We start from the raw sequence: 23,319 nt of genomic DNA, 5'->3' as shown, positions 1-23,319 counted from the left end.
AATACGCCTCTGAACACAGCGCAGATCACAGTGCCATTGTTGTCAGTAAGCGTTCTATTACTGAGCATCATGTTGGGGATATATTAAAATAATCCAAACTCACATTTAAAAGTGGCACATCTAAACATAGTGAAACAAGATTTTGCTTAAAATCTAACAAGCTAAATGATGTCAAATAGAGCAATACACCTGAGCATAAAGCTTGGCGTGAATAACTACTTTCATTAGACATGCTGAGACGTCTCACAATGTTTCCAGCCGTGTGTTCAGCTGCATCTTAGTCTCCTACCTTCAAAGTATGGTGACATGAACGGATCAGGCTAAATGTGTCTGTATGTGTGTGTGTGTGTGTGCGTGTGTGTGGGTGTGTGTGCGTGTGTGTGTGTGTACACCCTGTCACAATAAGACACGTACATACACACAGTCACTAGTGCATGAGGTGGAGGGTAATTACATTTCTTCATCCCCCTTAATTACAGCTTTCTTCTTAAGGGACCCTGCCAGAGTCTTGGGCAGGGAAGTGAGGGAAGGAAAGATACTGGGGTTAATCGCTCCGGCCGATGGCGCTTAGTGCCGAGGAGTCATTAGCATATTTGCTAATAATGTTCACAAAGAAAGCAGAAAACATCTCAAACCCTTTCCTTCCCGAGTCAATGAATGAAAGTGCAGCAAGATGAACCTGCTTCCTTGATTAACTATGAATCCAACTGGAACTGTGATCTCATTATAAGCACAAGACTAGGATAAGACTAGTCTTTGCCCACATAATGAGATAATCATTGTACTTAAGACTTGATAAAAGTTTTAAAGGCCAACACTGACACTTAAGGAGTGAGACAGGGCACAGCAGCTCATCCTTTTTTGATAGTCAACATCCCCATAACCAACTATTTTCATGCTTTAGGAAAAATAAGAAAACAAGTATTCATGGGCACACAGTAACAAAACACGAGCACTCTTGGATCCAGTCTGTGGCAGCTATGCCTCCGGGCAGCAGCAGTGACAAAATGTGTGGAAAAATTACAATAAAAAAAGAAGGAAAAGGGATGACAGAAGCAAGGATTTCAACTAGGCTTGGGCAGCAGGCCTATCTATTCCATCTTATCTTCATGACATTTCACTATGGTATAGGGTAGGCCATCTGCGTTTAAATATAACGCAAAAGCTGAGCTGCTGGCGATAGAAGTCATTGTAGCATTTCTCATAAGTGCCTTTCTTCCACAGATTCTTGCTGGAGGTTCTGATGACACTGACACTTCAGAGAACTGAAGGGTAAAGATGTGTGACTGGCAGTGGTAGATTGACAGTCGAATGCAATTATGTGGCTAATAAACTGCTTTTGTAGTTTGCAGATGTCAAATAAAGATGAAGCTAGAAAACTTGCACTGACCCCACTGCTCTCAGCTGCTAGTTATACATAACTCAAGGTCAAGTAAGTCGGAATGGCCATGCTTGTAGCGTACTGTGAGAAACATGAGAAAACCATGCCTGAATAACTTCAGTTTGCTGCAGAAAATGTCAGGGTGTATTTAATTATTAGCTACTTTCATACACAGACATAAAAAAATACAATTGTTGCAAGGAGAGAAGAGAGATAACTGGATAAAATTGTACGATGGAATTTTAGAATAAGAATTGTCACAGTCAAGGTTAAGGTGGGGTCAGTTTGAAGTGGTTGATTAATGTGTGTTTCTGCGGGTGGAGTTATGGTTTCACGTGGTAAGGGTGAATATTAAGAAACCCTGCCATGCACATCACTAATCAACAATGTTCATCCTTTGCAGTTTTTTACTAGACCTGTCACATTTCCACCAAAAGAAACTGATATCTGGGGGTGCATGCTGTGCACTAGACTAAATTATCCTAACATAGCATCTAAATATCAGCTGAATAGAAAGAGAATGATCAGTACTAATAATCATATTTTCAAGATTTCTAAATACCGTGGTATACCGTAACACCTTGAAACCGCTCAAGCCTAATTTCACCCTTCATCTCTTTTTCTTAAATAAAAGCTTAAGTAAGGCTTTTAGCTAAAATGGAAACCTTTTAGAAAGGATGAAACAGGAAAGCTGCTTTTCCAAGGAAAATGCAATGCAACAAAACATTCCTGATAAAGACGTAAGCCAGGGCTTGGCCTAGTTGACAGCAATGGCGTACAAAGGCAGGTGACAGGGAGAACTCAGCTGTTTGTGTGTGCTCGCACACATACACAAGGACAGAAACAGATAGGATGCCACAGTGATTGTCATGAGGGAGACAAGCTGTGTCAAGTGCTCAGCCTGCGTGGAGAAAAGAGAAGGGGAGGGGCTGAATCCGGTCCAAACACACAAAATCTTCCAGTGACACAACCACACATATTTAAATTTGAATTGGCTCACTGGCAGAGACAGAGACAAGCAAGCATGGCGTTGTACTCTAAACACACATGCACACACACACACACACACACAGTGAAGTGATGCTACTGACAAATACACCAGCCAAGGGCACACCAAGGTGCCAGAAAACTCTTTGACAGCAAGTCTCTTTTTACTTCCCCTGAAGCTGACTTCTTCTGAATGTCTGCTTGTTGACTTGGTTCAGGGATGCCGGGGAGACTGGCTGAGAATAGTAAAATTTTTGCTAAGTATTCATCTTGGCAAAAATCAAACATCTTTTCATCGGTGGTGATATTGCCTTGTGGCACGCTGATTCCCAGATTCCATCCCCGAGTCATCCACCCACTCCATTTGGCTGTCAGGCATGTAAGCAGGTGTGGGCACACACTGCAGCAGGCACAAACAAATGATCTGAAAATTGCCTGTTGCAAAATATTCTTTTAATGTTTCCCAGGACATTGCACGCTCTGCATGAAGCAAAAGGTACTTAGCATTTAGAATTTCCCATCCCAAAGACAGAGCCTGATCTTACTTGAAAGCTTGCCGAGAGGAGGAAGTATGAAGGTCAGAAGTCTATGTCTCAGAATCGACTAGCAGTGAGGAGGAATTAAGACTGAGGCCTTAGTGGGACTTGATTACAGAGTAGGAAATAGACACACTCCCATGCTTTTTATTAAGAATAAGATAAACAACCAAATAAACTAAAATGTTTTAATTTTTCCTTTAAAGTTTGGATGCCACAGTAACAAACTGCAGTTCTATGGTACTTTTAGAATAAAGGTGGCAGGTAAAATGTTCTTTGGGATCTAGCAGGAAGCATAAAATCCTTAAAATGACCCCAACCAGCTAGTGCAGCACAATCCATTTGTTCTGTGCTGCGGTTCAGTGAATCCAATATTTACCTACCAGATTTTTCATACTTGTCCTAAACTATGCCAAGAGTCACCTACGGTAGCAAACATAACTTCAAATGCAGATGGAAATATTGTTTCTCTGGCTAGAGCGCCCTTGAAAGACTCGGTCAACTGTAAAAACAGACGTATAGCAAGCAAAAAACTCCTGCAAAGGTTAACTTGCTTCCTCCTCCACTGCAGCACAAAGTACCAGTCTACCACCTGATTTTAACATCAAATTTACTTTTTAATAAAAGGTAACTAAATAAATGACAAATTCAATCACGAATGCTCACATGTAATTTAGGAGCTTGTGAGGAACACATGAGCAGCACATTTCTTTTACTGTTTCCAATAACTATGCTGAACTAAGCTCACCAGCTGCAGGCAGTAGCTTTATATTGACCAGATATGACAGTGTTATTGATCTTCTCGGCTAACGCTAGCCAACAAGGACAATCAGTGTACTTCCTAAAATGCTGAACTATTCATTTAAGGCTATGAATAAATGAGGCTAACAGTGCAAATTAAGCCTTATTTCATAGGGGAAATGCTTAGTATTCTACCAATGGAAAATAGACCAACAACTGCTGTTTGTTCTCTTTTGTATAATGATAGTCAAACGATAATAAAGCCAAAACCATTCAAACTATTTAAAACCTGGATTTTCTTAGAGCTAAAAAAAAAGCAATCAGTGACAAAGATTTCTGATGTTTATCCACAGTCATGATGTCATTCAATCTAAAAATATTTTATTCACAAATGACTGTTAAGTTATTCCAGGGCTACAGTGATGGAAGAGAGTATTAAAGCCATCTACGCTGAATTAATGATTGTCATGAATTAAAGGAACTGAGCACAATAGATATCTTAGAACAATAAACATAAGTGCTATATATTGTCAAGGTGAACTCGAATCTCTATACAGAAGCTCTACAATGGAGGAGATATTACATTTAACCTTCAAGAGATTTTGGATAAATTCTGCTTTGGTGCCACTGCAATAGGAAGTTACCCTCATTCCAACAGTTTTATACGGCACTCAAAAATAGCATGTGTTCCAGACGACAGCTCACTCCATACTTACAGCTGTATCTGACAACCCAGCAGCCAGCAAGAACACCCAGGAGGGTGGAGTAGGTGGTGGGCATTTGTCCTTCTGGCACCACAACATGGCTCACTGGAAGGAAGAAACAGACACCCAGACAAAAATTAGTCACGAAAGAATTGTACTATACATGCACAAATAACAGCTGCATGTTGTTGTCCTCCTACAGCGCAACAAGGCAATGTTTTGACAACATTACAACTGGAAGCCTTTAATATGTAGTTGAGATATTTTAGACATTGAAGACCCAAGAACAGCCCAAGCAAGGTCCTAAGTCTGGGATGTGTAATGTGTGTGACATCAGTATCAAGACAGTAGGAAAATAAGAGAGTCAACAGCGAGGTTACATTTCAGCAGTACAGTGTGCTTCATCAGAATAGCTTGACGGGTGATAGAATAGTTTTGGGGGACCCCCACAGCTTTGTAATGCTGGAGGCGGACACTGTGTCCAAACAGTTGCAAAACCAGCAATCTGACATTCACATCTACCTCACACTGTGATTGACCAGCTGTGTGAATGCGAGAAAGTAGCCAGGCTTTTTTTTTTTGTTCATTACACATCTATTTCAGTCACTTTCAGACGTACAGTGTGCAACACTCGGAATGCCCTTAAGGAGGAAACTGTTTGAAAATGTGCACAATTATTAGCGGTTCTCGCTTTCTGCCTTTTTATGTGACAGCAGGCTTTTCAAACTACTTTGAAGTGTTGCAAATTGGAACAACAAGAAAATTAACTCTAATTACTACCACATATCATTATAATAAATCCAGGTATATATATTGTATCTTATGTATTACATTAAAAAAAGCTATTAACATGTGCAGGATGTAACTAATAACAGTTTTGATAAAGGATGACACAACAAAATTCCACTTCAATACCCAAATATTGTTTTACCAACACTCAAACAAATACTGAGAAAGACTAATATTTATGCTTTCAAGTCCTGATTTATCCAAAAAGTCTAGTGCATTTCTCACATTGTTAATAATTTGCTCACGTCCCTCACTTTGAGTGGGTGAGCAGGTATGCTTACTGCAAACCTGTCAAACAATCCATGGCAACACAAGAAAAGGCCATACAGAGGCTTATTTGACAAAAGACAGTGACACATAATTATAGGTTAATTAAAATTTAAATACAAGCTTATTGCCTGTTCATTCAACAAGTGAGCGCAGTTGACAAGAACACAATTAACATAATTATATCTGCAGGGCAAAGCATTCTTATTCTGTGCATTGACCATGGATTTGGGTGGATTTGCAGACTTCGGCTCAAAATGTACAAAACATTTTCCGAAAGCACCAACTTTCACCCCTCCGGCCAGATGAAGGAGAGTTGTGAGCAACACTTCTGTTTTTCATTAGTGTGTATTCATCACCCTGACAGTACCTCCAAACATTTTATGAGGAATGATTTCAATTACTTGCACTCGCTGGTGTTCTTCCAGCCATTACTATGCAACAGTGAGGGAGCTGCTGTATCACAATGATGTATACCGTTCTAAAAGCTGCTGTTAGCTAAGGCTGAACCTTTGTGAGAGATCGTGCTCAAGCACCTACTGTTGGCTTTTACAACACAAACGGGTCTGTGTTAGATAGTACAGGCTATAAAGCTTGGCTCTGTAGGAAAAGGACCATTTTAAATAATAATCACACATGTAAGGTGGTGGAAGTATTGCACAGCGATTCTCATGACAAATATCAGGACCAGGACTAGAGACTACGTCATGACTACTGAGCCACGTTTACCCTTGTAACACTTCTTTCGATTATCTACTAGAGTATTTGGCAGCGAACAAGCTACTAGCAACTGGCGGGTAGTTGCTGTTAATTTGTGAGTTGCTGAGAGCCAGTTGTGACAAACATTAAAAAACAATCATGTGGTGTATTCTAAGGGGCTTTGCCTGGAACACTGAAGAGGTAAAAAAAAAAAAAAAAAAAAAACTCAGAGGAGGGTGGTGTCTGAATCACAAAAGCACTACCTGAGCCAGAAAAAGCATCAGCCGTCCTCCCTCCCAGTAGCGGTCCCAGTTTGGCCAGCTTATGTTGCTCCGCCCGTGACAGCTTAGTGGCCAAAAACATCACGCTTTGATCCCTCCTCACACACTCGTTCACCTAAGACAGGGGATAAGAACACAGGTTAGAAATGCCTAGATTATTTAATGCAAGAATGTCAGTACTCTGGGGTTAACAATTTCAAAAGGAAAAAGAAAACAAAAAGGTTATTCACATGTCCATGTAGACGTACCACAGTTAGGCTGGCTGAAGGGCTACGAGATGTATGAGCATTAGCATACTGGGTTCCTTCTGAGGCTTCTTGGAAAATCTCCAGCATCTCCAGACTCACTGCATAATCTGCAGGGCGCTTTCCATACAGATTGCTATGAAGAGGAACATTCAAAAGATAAAACGTGTCAGTGTCTCACTGTATGTGTACATGTGTATTTACGAATTTGCAGCAAAGCAGACCATCTGGTGACCAAAGGGACAGTCAGACACAACAAAACTGAAAAATATGACAGCACACTATCAAAAAACAAAACAATAACTGATACTTTAACACCAATAGTCACAGAATACGCTGACACACTTGAGAAGTAGGGTAACAATGTGGAGCAAGGTATTCTAGGTTATTTACTCATGGTGGGTTTGAAATGAGTCACTACAGTTTTTCTCTTCAAGCATACAGTTGGTTTTCAATTTTACGGGTAGAGAAGCTGAAATTACAGATCCCTTCCTTTTTGGATTCAGATATATTGAGATGTAAAGCAAACCTGATTTTGCTTTGCAACATATTACATAGAGTAGTAATTATATAACAATCTTTCTATCTCAATTGACCTTAAAGTATTTAAAGCAGAGAAAGTAAGAAAATAGCCCTTTTTGGTTTCTAAAATTTCACTTTGTCAAACACTGTTCCAATTTACAAAAGTCATAACAATACCAGACATCTTATTTTCTGAAAATATTTTTTGAAAAACTAATTACTAAGTGTTGTAAACAAGGTGTCAAACTGACAAATGTTTATAAATACCAAGCAAAGGACTACATGCTAAGCCAATTTGAATAAAATAGATTAGCACAAAATCTAGTGAATGCAAATAAAGACACAAAAAGGAAACTCAAAACTCAAGAATACCATATCATATTCTGTCAAACAGGTTTTGAAAATGACTCAACTGGCCATATTTCTGGAGACTTGACGACCTGCTTTCTTAGATTGCCTGCAGTAGTCTTGAGGAACTTTAACCTCTGGAACAAACAGAAGGTCTCTGTCAAAGGATTCTTGTAATACTTCCATGCTTTGTTTTATTTTGAAGAAACCTGCCTTTAGCTACCTCATAATCCAGTGTTCTGGCTGGTGAGCCAATATTATATTCAAATTCTCTCAAATTACTCTCTACTTGATCTTAGCAACCAGTACCAATCAACCACACAAATGTTTGTAACCCTCTGTGTCCTCATACAAAGAAGCATTCATGTTACTATGTGCAGTTCAAAGAAAAGTCCTCTCAAACAAGATGATCATTCCATCTTATCATCCCATCGCAATCCATGCAAATTGGGGTTGTTTTTATTTCTAGCCAAGCAGGACACTAATATTCAATATTTGCCATTGCAGAGCTCTGAGCAAAACAATCTGGCAATGTCACACCCTGCTCGTTCTGTGAGACTGTGCACCCATGTGTGTCATTCACTTGTTGGAGCAGAATTGTTTGATGAGGTTGAGCTGAAATCTGTGCCCCACTTCATTCAGAGGTCATATAAACTAACCGCATGCAAAAATCCCACTAGGGGGCTGCAAACTTTTCAGAGAAGAGCTTATTTTTTAGAACAAAAGCTTTGTCAATAACATGTGCATACATTTATCTGATGAGAAGACTACATTGCCTTTACAGATTCAGGACTTATTTTAACCGTAAGACACTCTAACCCTTGAGATTCTAGTCTGTAATAGAGGTCTAACGTCATCTCAAAAGTGGCATTATGCCCAAAGACTGAAAGATGATGAAGCAGCAAGAATCTCAAGAATCTTAAAGTATGTATCTTTAAGTTCAAGGAAGCTGCATGAAACAAGAGGTCACCTTCAGGAAAGGAGGGGAGGAGAGAGGATTGAAGAAAGGAGGAGGAGAGGAGACGAAGAGTAGAACCAAGCTCAGCAGGTCGTCTCTAAAAGATTAGGCGTCAGCAAAGATAACACCTGGGGGACAATTAATAGGTCCACTGGTCCATAAAATATTTCATTTGGATTCATACCCCCAGTCCCATACACACACAAATACAAACAAACATAAAATGTCCCTGACACCTTAGACATATGCGCACACACAAGCTGGTTTAAGCAGGAGCATGTGAGAAGAATATCTAAAAAATGTAGAAAAAGTTGTGCAGGTGGTGTAGTCACAAACACTCTCCCACAGGCCGCTGCTCAAGCACAAGTGGGAGGAAGGCGGTGGTGGTTCTAGTGGGTTCCCACTGCATCCATGACTATTCTTCTAACCACGGCAAGAAGACTCAGATGTAATGTTGAGCTGAACACAAAATACAAAATGTTGTATGCCACAACTAGTTTATACCTTACAGCATTTTGAGCTTTTCTAACAATCTTTATGCCTTCTTTATCAGTCCTAACATAACAAAAAACCAACAACGCTGATAACAGAATTAGCTCTTTTGCCTAATATTTGATACACAACTTAAAATAGTGTAAACTACTTTATATGTCCCATCAGATCACACAAATTCCAGTGGTACAGAGTTTAATTCAAAATTCAAACCGAGCTCATGATCACTCTACAGCTGACAGAAATTCTAGATCAGCAGTAAGTCTGAAAAGGATGTCTCATGATAGAAACTCATGTCAAGCAACTGATGAGGCAGCGGGTAAAGCTCGAATGCATTTTTAATCAAAAAGTTAATTAGTTACATTTCCTCTTTAAACAATCCACTCTGGATTTGTCCTGATGCTTGGATCAGCTGAGTGTTACAGCTTATCTTGGTGATATATGACTTAGCCAACACCTCCATTTAGCTTTGGAAAAGTACTCTGGCTGTTGTGCAGATGCCCTTTTTTAATGCCAAACTGCAATCACACATAATGTAGAGAAGGACTTGCAACATTTTGCATAATGCTTCTTGCAATACCTGTATTCAAACTGCTGACAATATTTCACGCTTCATCCCTGAAAAAAATGGATAGTCTAGTGTGTAAGAGCCAAAAATCATCAGGGCACTTTGTTTTGACAAGAGAATGAAACTGCAAAACAAACAGTATACATTATGGAGTACATTTCAAAGATTGGAAGAACCAGGGAAATGACATTCATTGTCTAGAAAATGACACAGCCACATTATCTTAAAGGTGCCCTGTGAGGGTGATTTTTTTTTGTAAACAAAGTTTCTGTTTACACTCAGTCTTACTCATCATTGTGTATATCCTTGAGGTCTAACAAAATGCAGAATAAGTTTCCATCCAATTTTAATGTTTGCAAAGCTGTTTTCTGAACATTTGAACCATGCATAGTTTACATCCATGCTTACCATCTTCTTCACTGCCTGTGTTTTTTCACTGGAACAGCGTAAAAAAAACAATTGGCAAGAATTTAATTCCAGAAACCCACGTGCTCGTGCACATGCGTCTTAATTTGGGTGCACAGGAGGAACAAAGTGTCAGAAATCAGGACAGACTCATTACATATTGCTAATGTGGTCATAAACCCCATAGGGTGCCTTTAATGAAGATAAGATATGCTAAAACCAATTAAATCTTAGGTCGGTGTTTCTTTGCTGCTTTCTGGATCAAAACAGGATGTTCATACAGCCACTGTATTTATGTCGTACCACATACAAAATTGTACAATTAAGTGTTGGTGTTGTAATAACAAACTACCAACATTTGGTGACTGTCATCACTCATTTGCAGGATGCTTCTGTGTCTCGTATAATTATAGCAATCCAGTGTAATGGATTGGCACTGTAGTACACGGCACACAGGTGATGTTAATTAACGTCTGTATGGATTCAGTGCTTTGGGCTTAAGGCAGTCATTAGGAGTGAGCCAACAGCCAATTCAAATATATTGGATGTCTTGTTTCCAACATCTCATTAACACAAATTCATTTTCATACTGTATTGATATGCACATAAATCGTGACATCGAAAAGCTTACAGTAAGTTTACCAACATTCATCCTGCAAGCCTCCATTTAAAATGTCCAAATGTCCTGCGCTGGCAGATATTTATGTTTACAGCACTGATCAGGGAACCCAGCTGTGCATGCTGTGTAGTTGTCTCAGAAAATGCTTAAACCTGTTGTGACATAACAGGGGAAGGGGTTGACGGTATTACTGGTACTCACTTCAGAGTTTGCCTCTTTTAAGATTTCCCTCAGCATTTCTGATATCTGCCCAGGCAGTCAAAAACTTGAGCGAGATAGAAACCCTGGCAGCAACTGATTTGCAGAACCAGGTGTAAACAATGAAAAAATGCAGCTGAGCCATTCAAATCGAATATGCACGCGCTCACATACACAGAGGAACAAAAAAGATCTACAAAATCTGTACTTCTAAAGCCCAAGCTGTGTGCCAGTGATTCCATTAGGGATTGCATTGGCAGATGTCTTGGTTTGCCTCTTGTGTGTGTGAGAGTGTGTGTGTGTGTGTGTATGCGTGTGACTGTGCGTGGTGAGGAGGGAAAGCTAGGACAAGGAGTCCTGACAGACGGTCCCAATCGCCGCCTCTTTTTTGCCTTGCAGACAAGTAATAGGGTAAAGAGGAGAAATATAAGATGCTGCAATCAGGAGCCGTCAAGGCAATAAGACAAATACAATGAAATGAAGAAAGCGCACAAAGCATGATGGGAATTAAATGATGGCAAAAAGAGACCTTACTGACCAATATACTTACCCAGATCAACTACTGTACTCATCATAATGATAATGCAACATCCCCTCCTTCAGTATTGACAACGTGCTATATGTCTACCTTACCTCCACGACAGAAACGCTGATGCAGCAACTGATTGACCAACAACTAATCGCTATCGGTCTTACGACTGTCCACCTACGTACTGCACTAACTCAACCTGTTGTTAATTACAAAATGCTGAATGCCTGGTACGATGACAGGAAAACAGGCACTTCACAATAAGTGCCGGTCCAGGAGGACAGATGCACCTCTATGATGTAATGCACTTAAATAGGATAGGCACACAATAAATATTAACTGTATGTACGTACGTATGTATATATAAAATGAATAATTTCTGCTTTACCAACTATAACACCAACAAACATTCCAACTGCGTCAGACAACTGCAGTTGAAGTTAAAGTCCTAAACTTGTACTGCAACAATTTATATCTTATTGCACGACAAATTCTATTCTTCACTTTTGTTTTTTATCTAATATATATTTTTAAAATACTGTTTTTATATATGTGTATGGATCACTCCTCCCCCTTAGGGGATCAATAAAATACTCTAGCAAAAACACCGAAAACACTTCACAGAGCAATGCACTGCAATCCACTGCCACTAAGTATCTTTCTGACACAGTCCCCAAAACTGGCTCCCAAGTAGCATTTAATACATGATTGTTTATAGTAGTGCACACCATGCAGAGACTTCACACACAAAAACTGCCTCATAATCTCTATTAAAGGGTGAATTTGATCATTGCATATTCTTGATTAAAATAAGTCTGATTAAAAACACAAAGTCACAATTTGAATATCTAGGAGAAACATGCAGACTTCTTTAGAAAAAAAAAGATGATAATTCTGTCCAGGAGTGTGTCTAGAAATATTTAGACCCAGCGGCTGTTGTTGGCAAATGATGCAAAAAAAAAAAAAAAAAATAGAAGAAAGACAAGAACAATAATGTTTTCATATACAGGGTTGTATGGTTGGATCTGATGATGCAAACTGAAAATGTGTATATGTCAGATTGCAGGTCAGCACTTGAAGATGGTCACAAATGACAAACGCCAAGTAAAACATATCATCCTTTCAGGTAATCACTGGTACGGCTTCAGGCCTTTCTGAAGGCTTGACCCCTATTATATGAAGAGGTCTGACCCTGATCTTGTGGTGAGTCACTTTGTTGGTGTGTCTGACATATACAGTAGCAACCCATTATGAAAGCAACACTCGGGCTGCAGTGCTGTAAACAAGACAAAAAATCCTACAATGTGACTACAGTATTCTACCTGAAAAACCAAGAAACTTCAAGTATGTAAAAACACTTACAGGACATTCTGCGAGGCACCAAACTGCACAAGCAGTTTCACAATGGCTGGATGTCCATTCCTCACAGCATCGTGGAGTGGAGAGTCGTTTTCATAGCCAGGCGTGTTCAATAGGGCTCCTCTTGAGATCAACACCTCCACAACTGCCAGGTGACCCAGGTTACATGCTTCATGCTGAAACAAAAAGCAGCAGTGGTCAGAGGTCATACTGCTCTGCTCAGATCTGGTTTATCTCTGCTTTCTTGTTCTCTCAGTGTGGATTCTAAACTTATATCCATTTTCAATTGTTATTTATCTTTTTCCAGCTGATGGTATTTTAGTTGAGGAAGATGCATCAGGAATTGCAAATAAACTTCATTACCAGTATGGTAGCATTTCTGATCCAACATGTGCGCCATCCTATGGATATTTTGAAATGTGGTAGTCAAATAACTCAACATCACAGCCAACCAGACATTACAGCTTCATCACACTTCATTAATTTTGTAGAAAACAACTCATACAGAGTAATACCATCTGAGGAGATAAATATTCCCTGCCCTACTTTTCTACTTTCTAAAATTAACACGAATGGTGGATATAGCTGAATAAAAGTGTGTTTTTAAACTTTCTGCCCGCAACCCGAACCAGAAATTAATTTGACATTTTGAAGTGAAAGTTCAAATGAAGTTCTGAGAGCTTCATTTGGGAATGCAATTAAGACACAAGGAAACAGTTGAACAGTATTTCAAAACACAGTATCTAAAACAGTGATGCTTGAAATAAATTGGGCAGCAAGACTTTTATTGAGACGTTGTTTTTGTTCTAGCTTAGTTACATTTAGGTCACGGTGTTTAAACTATTAAGAAAAAGGCTGAGGAGTGATTTCCCCTCCAGCAATTGTGTCCAAAAATAATAATAATAACTGTATCTGCCACATTTGCTAAATTAGCAAATATTAAGACAAATATGGAGGGTATCATATTATTTGTATTTGTCTGGAAAATAAAATTAGTCTCTTAACATTCCAAATTCACAAACTAAAAGAAGGGTGTATGGAATTTTTTTTCGAGTACTGTTGGGATGTTTCCAAATTTCTTCAGTGCTGACCATCTGCAGGAAACAAATGTTTATTTTTCTTACAGTTTATAACCAAATTCCATGGATTTGTAAAGCGTGCATCAAAATCTGGTTCTTATTGTTTGTTTTAGACTCGACAAACACAGTATGACCACTGACAGGTGAAGTGAATAACACTGATGATCTCATCTTCATCGTGGCACCTGTTAGTGGGTTGGACATGTTAGGCAGCAAGTGAACAGTTTGTCCTCAAAGTTGATGTGTTAGAAGCAGGAAGAATGGGCAAGTGTAAAGACTTGAGCGAGTTTGACAAGAGCCAAACTGTGATGGCTAAACAACGATGTATAAATCAGGCCTGGAAAATACCCACCAGGGAGCACAGGTTGATTGTACCATGACTAGTCAGACAGCTTCCAGCCTTCTCAGTTACATACAAGCAGATATATATGACTGTTTAAAGATTTAAACTTATTGATAGCAATTTAAAAGATGAGCTGCAAACGGCCAAAATTCAAATCGAAAACTCAATGTGAGTGCAGCATCTTGACAGCTACTAGCCACATGAATAAAGCTAGAGGCAAACACACATTCTCAAAGGAAAAAAAGACTCGGGCAACAGTGAGTAGAGGCTTTTCCAGTTCCCCATGTGGAGGCAACATCAGGCTAAGAGCTCAGGCACACACTTTTCAGGGGAGACAACATGCATAAAACAATGGAAGTACTTAGAGTAATAGACTCACACAGGATAAGAATTAATTTCTGATGTGATGTACTTTCAAACTTGCACTCCTTTCCATTAATCTGATGGCACCTGAACATGTGTGCATCATATCTGAAAGAGTATCCTGGCCACTTTTCCATAAACGTCACCGTGGCAATCTTAGTAGGTCGCACAAAGTAGCATTTACATTTTGTTTTCAACCCAATTTGTGAAGTTGTGCAAAGCACTGTGGGTAAGGCCTTTTCTACAATGAACCACAAATGTTGGTCCAAAAACACCACATAAAGCACAAGAGACAGAGTTTGCATGCCAAGATCACAAAACACCTTTCCCATTCATTTTGCTCTACATTTATATCTACTACCAACTGAAATGTTCATAAAAAACGTAATATAATGTAGACAGACTGCAACAGGTATGATTAGATTGAGACTCACCAATAACAAATGTAATATGGGTTAACGGTAGCTGAAGTTAAGTATGTTGCTTCCAGCAGTTTGAAGGGGCCTTTCCTGCTTTATAAAGCATAGTTTATAAAGTATGTGCAGCATCAGACAGCTGCAGGATCCATATGAGTGTCTCCAAAGTAAGCAAAGCATGTGGCACAACAGCAGTAACTTCATTAGTCAATTTTAATTATAAATTAATCTTGACATGGAGACAGGATCAATAGGGATCTAAAGGCAGGTCGCACAGCCTACTTTTCCTAATTTCAGACAAGTGAGCTGTCACACTCAAATCCCAGTTTATAAGGTGCAGTTAAATCATTTGTTACAAATTGGACATCAAGCTGACTCCTGAGCTCTATCACAGCCTTTAAGATATTCTTATTCTACTGTTAGTAAAGTGGTAGTTAGATTACACACATGGATGCAATTTCCATATATTATAAATACACCAGGCTCTTTGTTGTTGTGTTTCACATTGATTTGAACAGTACGGATAGTTTACTTTATATTTTAAAAAAGTCTAAACTAAAAGACAAACTTAATGCTTGTAGCTCAAGATTCTCTTAAAGCAAAGAGAAATAGCAAAAACAACCAAATGCATAGAAGAAACAAGTGTGAGGATGCAGAAAAAATTTTTAACTTTTAGCTTGCGTTCTAATGTACCACAGAGTCTGTGCATGTTGGCTTATAAGAGAACATGATACATGTTAAACAGCAAAATGTAACTGCAGAAGAAAAGTCACAGTGTATGTGAAAAACCTATGTGTGGAAAAAGCTTTTCTCTAAATGTCTGGCAAACCATGAAATCGCTGTGGGTAAAACTGACAATAGCTCATGATATTGACAAGAAACACCAGAAATCTCTTTCATCACATGAAAAAAAAAACCTTGATAGTGTAGAAAAACGATTACACCTGAACAACTGCTGTTTTGTTGATGAAACATTTTGTCACAGAGACATTTCCACTCAAAAGATAAAGCTTTGGTATGTATCACTTACCAGAGGTGTCCACCCAGCGTTATCTTTCAGGTTGGGGTCAGCCCCCTGGTCCAGCAGTTCCTTGACAGCTTCTACATCTCCCTGCAGGGGCGAGAGAAAACAAAAAACGTGAGGTCAGAATTGCAGACCCTTAAATGCAAACCTTCAAATACAGCAGCTGATCCCAGTGAACCAAAGCTCCACAATTTATCAATCAGATTCCACAGTAAGCCATTGATTACCTTGTCGGGGATCCAGGGGGGGGGGATTACGACTATGTTTACAAGGATTACTGTAAGACGGTGTATTCTCAACACGCACGAGCACGGCTGTCTGATCTTTGAAAGACTAAAATGTTCACCTCCACAGGAAAGGAATACATTTAATTATTTTATTCTATGTAAAAGAACCTAAAAACAATGAGGAATATAAAAGGCCATGTTTGTAGCCTGCATTCATAATTCATTTTCATCATTCTAATTGCTGTTGAACCCTACGAAGGACTGATTAAACTAACTTATTTGTCTAGGTTTACATTTAAACACCCAGTTTAATTAGAATGTAGTGCATACTTGCTTTGGTTCATTTTGCTGTCATTCTACCTCAGAAAAATTTGCATTTCTAGAATGTAGCAGGAAATAGAGTGAAGTAAATAGGGTGAATTATTCAAAAAGCTCTTGACCTTTATTGCAGCCAGATGCAGCGGGGTCTCTCCCTTGTGGTTCCTCTTCATAACTGCAGGGCTTCCCGAGCTGGGCCGTCCACCAGATGCACCAGGAGAACAGGGAGATTTTCTGTGGCTTTCATTGATCATGATGTGTAAGGCAGAGGGGCTGCTTCCCACTTCTCCTCTAGAGGTTTTGGTATTCTTATCACACCGGGGGCTAGTCAAAGATAAAGGATTAAGGACAGCTGGAGACATCTGACCCACTGATTTTCTCCTTCGGCCTGGAGAAGCCCTTGGTCTTTTTGGAGTGCTTTCCAAGGTGCAGTTTTTCTCCGCCACTCTGGATCTTTTTGAGGAAAGCTCTGTTGGAGATAAGGTGCCCTGTCTTTCGGGACTGTCTTTTGGGTTGGGGTCACTTGCTGACACTTTGTCATCCTGAACACCACTGTTCGACATGCTTTGTCCGGGCTGAGTTTGGTAATTCAGTACAGTGATGCTGCCCCCTGAGAGACTCTCTCTCCTTGTGCTTCTGGTAGGACTGAGTTCATTAGCACTCCCCTTTGCCACTTCAGGCTGAGGCTCATCAGAGGTGACAGGAGGGGTTAGAAAAGAAACCCTTTTACTGGACCTTCTTGCCCCGTCAGCACTGGGCTGCTCGTTTTCAGATGAGGCATGTACCTGCTCCGTAATTCCCCATTTCTGGTTTATAGCCTCAAGCATCTTCTTCTTCATATTCTGCTTAGTCTGTTTACGTGTGGATCTGCTGGCTCCTTGCACCACCACACTCCTGCTGGTGTCATTTTTCTTATTTGACCTCTTCTTCCTGTTTCTGTTTTCGCTGAGGCATCTCTGAGAAGAAGAAGAAGAGCCGGAGTCTTGGGAGGACAAGGTGAAATTGAAAACTGACAGGTCCTGCCGTTGAGCAGTAAGGGTGCTTAGCTGTGCTGCAGCTGTTTTTCCAGGAGTCCCGCTGTCTGCTACAGTGGCGTCTGAAGGCTTCTCCATGGTGCAGCGTACCTTACGGCTACGGGGACTGAACCAGATCTTGAAGTTTTTCTTATTTTTAAAAATGGAGCTCTCAGGCTGTGTTTGAATCTCACCCACAGAGGAGTCTGCGTTGAAATACGAAAAAACAAAGGAAGAAAAAACACATTTAACACAAAACATTCCTTCATTCTTGTATATCAGTTTTCAATGTGAATTGCTGCCAAAAAAACCTTTTGTATTTGTAATAACACCACCCATTGAGACTAAAAGACACAACCCCACACTTCATTATGCATAGTCAACTAATAATACAGACATCTGACAGAAGCAGACCCCATTATTTATGTGCAAATTTCAATAGCAACCTGCAGATATGTTCACATTTTAAGTATGGTGCTTAGAAAGCTACCCTAAAGTTCTTTATTAAAGCTGAGATCAACTTGCAGACTAAACACTAATGTGGTTATTTGTATTGCATAGTCACTGTCATTACCTGGATGCTGGATGGGCGATAAATACAATAAACCAAGGAGCAAGTCACTAATACTGTCATTCAGAGATAAGATTAGTGGAGGAAAATGTTTAAACGTTTCGGTCAACAACTGATAGAAAGGGGTGTGGGAAGATGAGCGTGGTGAGAAAGATAATGAATGAAAGACATGGATTTGAGATGATAATTTGTTAATTATGCGGTCGAGCCACAACATATATAGCTAAAATCTACCTGGTTGTTTTACGGGATTGAGCAGGGACTCTAAATCACAGAAGAGCTGTACGATGCTGCTGAGTTGCCTGTTGATTTGGATGTCCTTCACCCACGCAGGACTATGACACACCACGCAGCCATCTCCTGCCTGGAGGCCAGCACAGGACCTGAGCAATAAACATATCTGAGATTAGGAATTCACTTCACAGCTCAGTAAGAAGAAATACAGTGAGGGTATTGATTCCCCTCTTAAGTAGATTGAGCCATGAAAAGAAAGCTATCGTTCATACCAACAGGAACATTAATTGTCTACAGAACTGCAAACCACAAGAAACCACATTCATTGCCACAGTAAGTGTAGTGTTTCATCTCCACAAGAAATAGTCCTGCTGAATTAAATCACTCCTCACGTCTGAGAGAGGAAAACAGGACTATTCCCACAGTGGGTATTTTGATTTGTCATTGCAGAAGAGGCATACTGTATGTTTTAAATACCCATTAGGAGGCCAGTTTGCCCTGGCAGTTATCCTGCATGCAAAATTCCATAGTCCTATCAGTCACACACCTAAATGGAATGGATTCCCCATCATCCTGATTACACCAGTGTTCAACAAATAAAAATACCCACAATAGCAGATTTCCACTGATAATGAGCACATCATAGTAGATTACACTGAAGTTATATTACCTGCAGAGCATATGCTCACACATTCCCAGACAAACAGGTTCCTTCATTAAACTCGAGCTGGAAAAAAAAAAAACAACACACAAAAGATTTATAAGTAGTCAGTACAGTCAGAAGAGGCAAGATCACCTCTACCATACCAAGCATCTGCGTTGACGAGGGCTGTGTGCCATGTATACCTACAAGCGGAGCACCGGCAAGATAAAAACTCTTTTGCAATTTGTTTGATTTTGTTACTTGCTTGAGTCCGAGGATAATTAATGTTAATAGCCAAAATGCAATTTTATGACAAACACGCAGTTTGACATATATTTCTGCATGGATTTTGCATGTTCTCCCTGTGCATGTGTGGGTTTCTTCCAGGTACTCCGGCTTCCTCCCATAGTCCAAAAATGTGCTGAGGTTAATTGATTATTCTAAATTTGGCCGTAGGTGTGAGTGCGAGTGTGATTGTTTGTCCTGTTTTAAGTTACTGCTTTGTTTTTAAGTTATTCTCTTGTTTTTCACTGTGAAGCACTTTGGTCACCCTTTGGGCTGTTGTAATTGGCTATAGAAATAAACTTTGATCGATTAATTGATATACACAAAGAGGGATGCATGACATTGGATTTTTGCTGATAGGCTAATACTGATATACGCACATATATTTTTTTCACCTAATTGAAGAGAACATCACGTTTCTCCTGTCGTGAAATTAATCACTATTATTAAGATAACTCAGTGACAGGTGCAGACATTAAATACAAAGTCTTTTATACACTACCTGGAAAAATTAGAAAACTATTTTAAAAATGACATGATACTTTCATGGGGCTGCACAGTGGCTGGTTGTTAGCACTTTCGCCTTGCAGCTAGAAGATCCCTGGTTCGCATCCCGGTCTTCCCGGGATCTTTCTGCATGGAATTTGCATGTTCTCCCTGTGCATGCGTGGGTTTTCTCTGGGGAGTCCGGCTTCCTCCCACAGTCCAAAAATATGCTGAGGTTAATTGATTATTCTATATTGCCCGTAGGTGTGAATGTGAGTGTGATTGTCTGTATATGTAGCCCTGCGACAGACTGGTGACATTACATTAATACATTAACCAAAACTGCTGCATCTGAATAGCCACCAGGCCCATGACTGGCCCCTCCTTATTGTCTCACAAAGTCCTCGGATCCCTGCTATATGTCTCAAAAAAGGAGGGACTGAAGCATCCTGGAGTTCTGATTGTGTAACAGCTTATTCCTTTGGGCAGTCAGGTGCCTCCACATCCTACTTCATTCAGAAACACTCATCTGAATTGAATCAACCCACCCACCCCCACTGTTGCACAAGCAAACAAACACTCAAACCGTAATTTGCAATAGCACCTTGCTGGGAAGTATTCTTTGGAGTCTGTGGGTTCACTTCACTTTATGCTGCTATTTATGACTTATTGTACCTTGGAATTGGTTTGCACAAAACGCCGGCATGTTGATTTTTAAGGCTGCTCTAGCTGTTATAGTAACGTACTGTACACTGCAATTTGTTGGGCCAAAACAATTGTTTGACTTACCTATAATTTATCAGAAATTTCACCTTATACTGCCTTTTGTCACGGCTGCGCAATATTTTTCTTAAATCCGCCGTACTACGGCACATACACTAAATACGAATGAACTATCAATAAGGACCTAGCTTGCTACTAGCTAAACTTGAATAAAAGCTTAACCCATACCACAATGCCGAGAGCCTTCATTAGCTTTACCATTGAAAGTTGACGATAACAAACAAGTGACAGCATTAAAGTCGTTTGTATTTTCCCAGTGCACTTTGCTTTTTGACAAAATTGTTAACGGTTTGTTGAATAATAACCTCGTAAAGCCGATTGCCAATCGAGCAAATATGATTCAGCAAGCTAACGCTGCCTACCAAAAACATCGATTAGTCTGTTATAGTTAGTTGCGTAATTAATTTTGGTCCAGCAGGGGTTTAATTTACTGAAACTACGAAGTTAACTGTCCATACCTAAGTCATCTTCTTGCAGCAGTTCAAAAAACACCAGTTTGGCATTACAGATTGGTGTTTGGCAGAGGTTTACTTTAACAACTCTCTACTGCAGTTAACTTACCATTTGGAACAAAGCAGCAGTCGTCGAAAGTTTGCCACCGCCTCCTTAGTGTTCTCCCAGTCCTTCATCTGCACGCCGACATTATCATCCATTCTTAAAAGGATCGTTTTGTGGTATCCTGGCTCTCTGTTATGAGTTTGTTCCTGAAACAAACCTCCAAAACAAGCAGAACTTGCTTCCTGACTTCTTGCATCTCCCGCCAACGACATACGGAAGTGATCTATATGACGGTGGCAATACCCCGGTGATGACGCAATTCTGGCCCGCCCACATGCATGACGTTAGGAACTTGTTTAGCTCCAAAAAAAACTTCAAATGCGCATTTATATATTTAATGACATAAAGCATGTCGAAACTGAGTACAGTTAGTTAGTTTTAATTTGGTTGTTTTTAAACTCCCATTTGTTCTATTTCTGTATTTGTACGTGCATTTTATACACACCTCCTCATCACTGTCCACATTGAAAATGTGTAAATGTTGCTTTATGCATTGCATTATAAAGATTCCTGATGAGACAGTATTAATTCGCTGAAATCTGACACTCTCATTTTATTTCTGCATTGATATTTACTGAATCAAACTATTTGTCTAGCAGTTTCCATACAGATAGAATGTATCACACAGTGCTTTGATCATATGAAAAAAGGGGGGTAAGCTATAAAAATGTCCCCAACTGGATCCTGACCCCCATCCACCAACAAATGACGATTGCATAAATAAAAAAATGAATAAAAACAGGGACAGAGGAAGTGAGGAAGCACTATTGTAAAAACAAAAAAAAAGAAAAATCCTGTTGATTTGCAATGAGGGAACACCAGAGGCAAGTGAAGTCAAAAAATCAGAGAGGTAAAATAAAATAATATATAAAGGCAAACAGACTGGCATGTATAAATAATAACCACAACCTTACACAGTAAGCAACTTTGGATGCATCTGTGTGCTTACAAATGAGCTTGAATCAAACACTGTGAAGATGTATTGTTATCTTATAATGCCATAAAATTCCCTCCTGCTATTTTTGTTGCTTATTTTAAATGTATTTACGGTAGTCATTTTGGATTTTCTCGTTTTAGCTGTGACCTCTGACTAGATACATTTGGCTCTAAGAAGTCTTTGTAATTATCCCACATATGTTCTCTTCATCGGGTGACTGAATTTTGACAAAAAAAAAAAAAAAAAAACATCAGGCATGATAGACTCAGATGCTTCATCTACAGAAATGCAAAAGGACTGAAGTCAGATCAGTGCTAGTTGTATAGGTCTACCAAAGCAGCAAAATCGAAGGCCATGAAGGTGACCCACTTTTGAGACATAAGAAAAGCACGTACAATAGACAAATGAACAGCAATTGCACTTGAAAAATAGCTTTAATACATTTATAAAAATAGGGTTGATACATTCAAGACCATGTGAAGCTGGTTCATAAGCCGGAAAGTCCATTAAATATTCAGTATATTCATTCCAAAAGTTAGCAATGCCCTTAGAGGTAGTGTTAATGAGAAGGGAAAAGTGCATATTGAGCTCTGAGTGAATATTTCTTTTGTCAGATTTCATGTAGTGGGCCTAATTACCTCAGATTAATAAATGTACTTCCTCACACATGATATATATTTATTGAGAGGGTGCTTGAAGATGATTTAAATCATGTTTTGTCAGCATTAAGCTCAAACTAAAGTAACTGTAAATAGAATGAACCATTTTGTTTTGCTTTGGTAAAGTATTCTAGTGGTGAACAGTGCCGCAACCACAGAGAGAAAATATTAAATTACACAATTAAGTTTAACCTTCATAAATAATAAAATCTGGAGAATTAATGGTAAACCTACAAGAACAGTAATGTGATGTGTAAGAAAAGGGAAACAGAAAATACACATGAAACTAATTTATCAACTTCATCTATGCATGTATGCAAATGTGCATGTGTTTGATTTGGTAAAGATAGAAATGTCATTTTCCCCTTCATATGATCATTCAAGGGACTTTCAAGATATAATCATTATTTTTACAACATGAATGGTTTAAACTGCTATTTTTCACATATATCTTAAGGGCAGATTTACTTTAAGCAGACACCGTATTTCACCTCACAGTGGACAAAGTGTCTGAGGAAAGATAACAGACTTCTATGTTTGTACTGCCTTAATGGAGTCGAAGTCATCATATTCATCTTCGTTGTCAACTGGTATGGTTTCCTTGCCAATCTTCCCCATGGCAAAATTGATGAACACCTGTGGAGATTCAGTAATAATGTAAGACCAATGCCAATATTGCAGGTACTTACTCATCTCTCCATTCTGTAATTTTAGCAAATTAGCTGGTCAGCTTTCCACCCCAAACCCCCTTT

At 39.4% G+C, this 23,319-nt stretch overlaps 2 protein-coding genes across 3 annotated transcripts in view; both read right to left on the bottom strand.

The window, feature by feature from the left end:
- The window catches only part of bard1 (BRCA1 associated RING domain 1), a 32,149-nt gene extending 10,981 nt beyond the window's left edge, over positions 1-21,168 (bottom strand). The window contains exons 1-9 of the mRNA XM_035951219.2: positions 20,975-21,168; positions 18,887-18,943; positions 18,217-18,365; positions 16,521-17,617; positions 15,860-15,940; positions 12,632-12,804; positions 6,634-6,766; positions 6,368-6,500; positions 4,362-4,454 (exon numbers count right to left, since the gene is read on the bottom strand). Coding sequence (XP_035807112.2) covers positions 4,362-4,454; positions 6,368-6,500; positions 6,634-6,766; positions 12,632-12,804; positions 15,860-15,940; positions 16,521-17,617; positions 18,217-18,365; positions 18,887-18,943; positions 20,975-21,066 — 2,008 coding nt within the window. The 5' untranslated portion in view covers positions 21,067-21,168. The remainder of the gene's footprint in view (positions 1-4,361; positions 4,455-6,367; positions 6,501-6,633; positions 6,767-12,631; positions 12,805-15,859; positions 15,941-16,520; positions 17,618-18,216; positions 18,366-18,886; positions 18,944-20,974) is intronic.
- Positions 21,169-22,323: 1,155 nt separating this feature from the next.
- The window catches only part of abca12 (ATP-binding cassette, sub-family A (ABC1), member 12), a 67,228-nt gene continuing 66,232 nt past the window's right edge, over positions 22,324-23,319 (bottom strand). For both annotated transcript variants that reach the window (XM_035951214.2, XM_023276758.3), the window contains one exon: positions 22,324-23,203. In XM_035951214.2, the coding sequence (XP_035807107.2) occupies positions 23,099-23,203 (105 nt within the window). In that variant the 3' untranslated portion in view covers positions 22,324-23,098. The remainder of the gene's footprint in view (positions 23,204-23,319) is intronic.

This window comes from Amphiprion ocellaris, chromosome 11, assembly GCF_022539595.1.
Source record: "Amphiprion ocellaris isolate individual 3 ecotype Okinawa chromosome 11, ASM2253959v1, whole genome shotgun sequence".
Classification (NCBI taxonomy): domain Eukaryota; kingdom Metazoa; phylum Chordata; class Actinopteri; family Pomacentridae; genus Amphiprion; species Amphiprion ocellaris.
The sequence above is the reverse complement of the archived record's forward strand: the minus strand, read 5'-3'. Positions and strand labels throughout refer to the sequence as shown.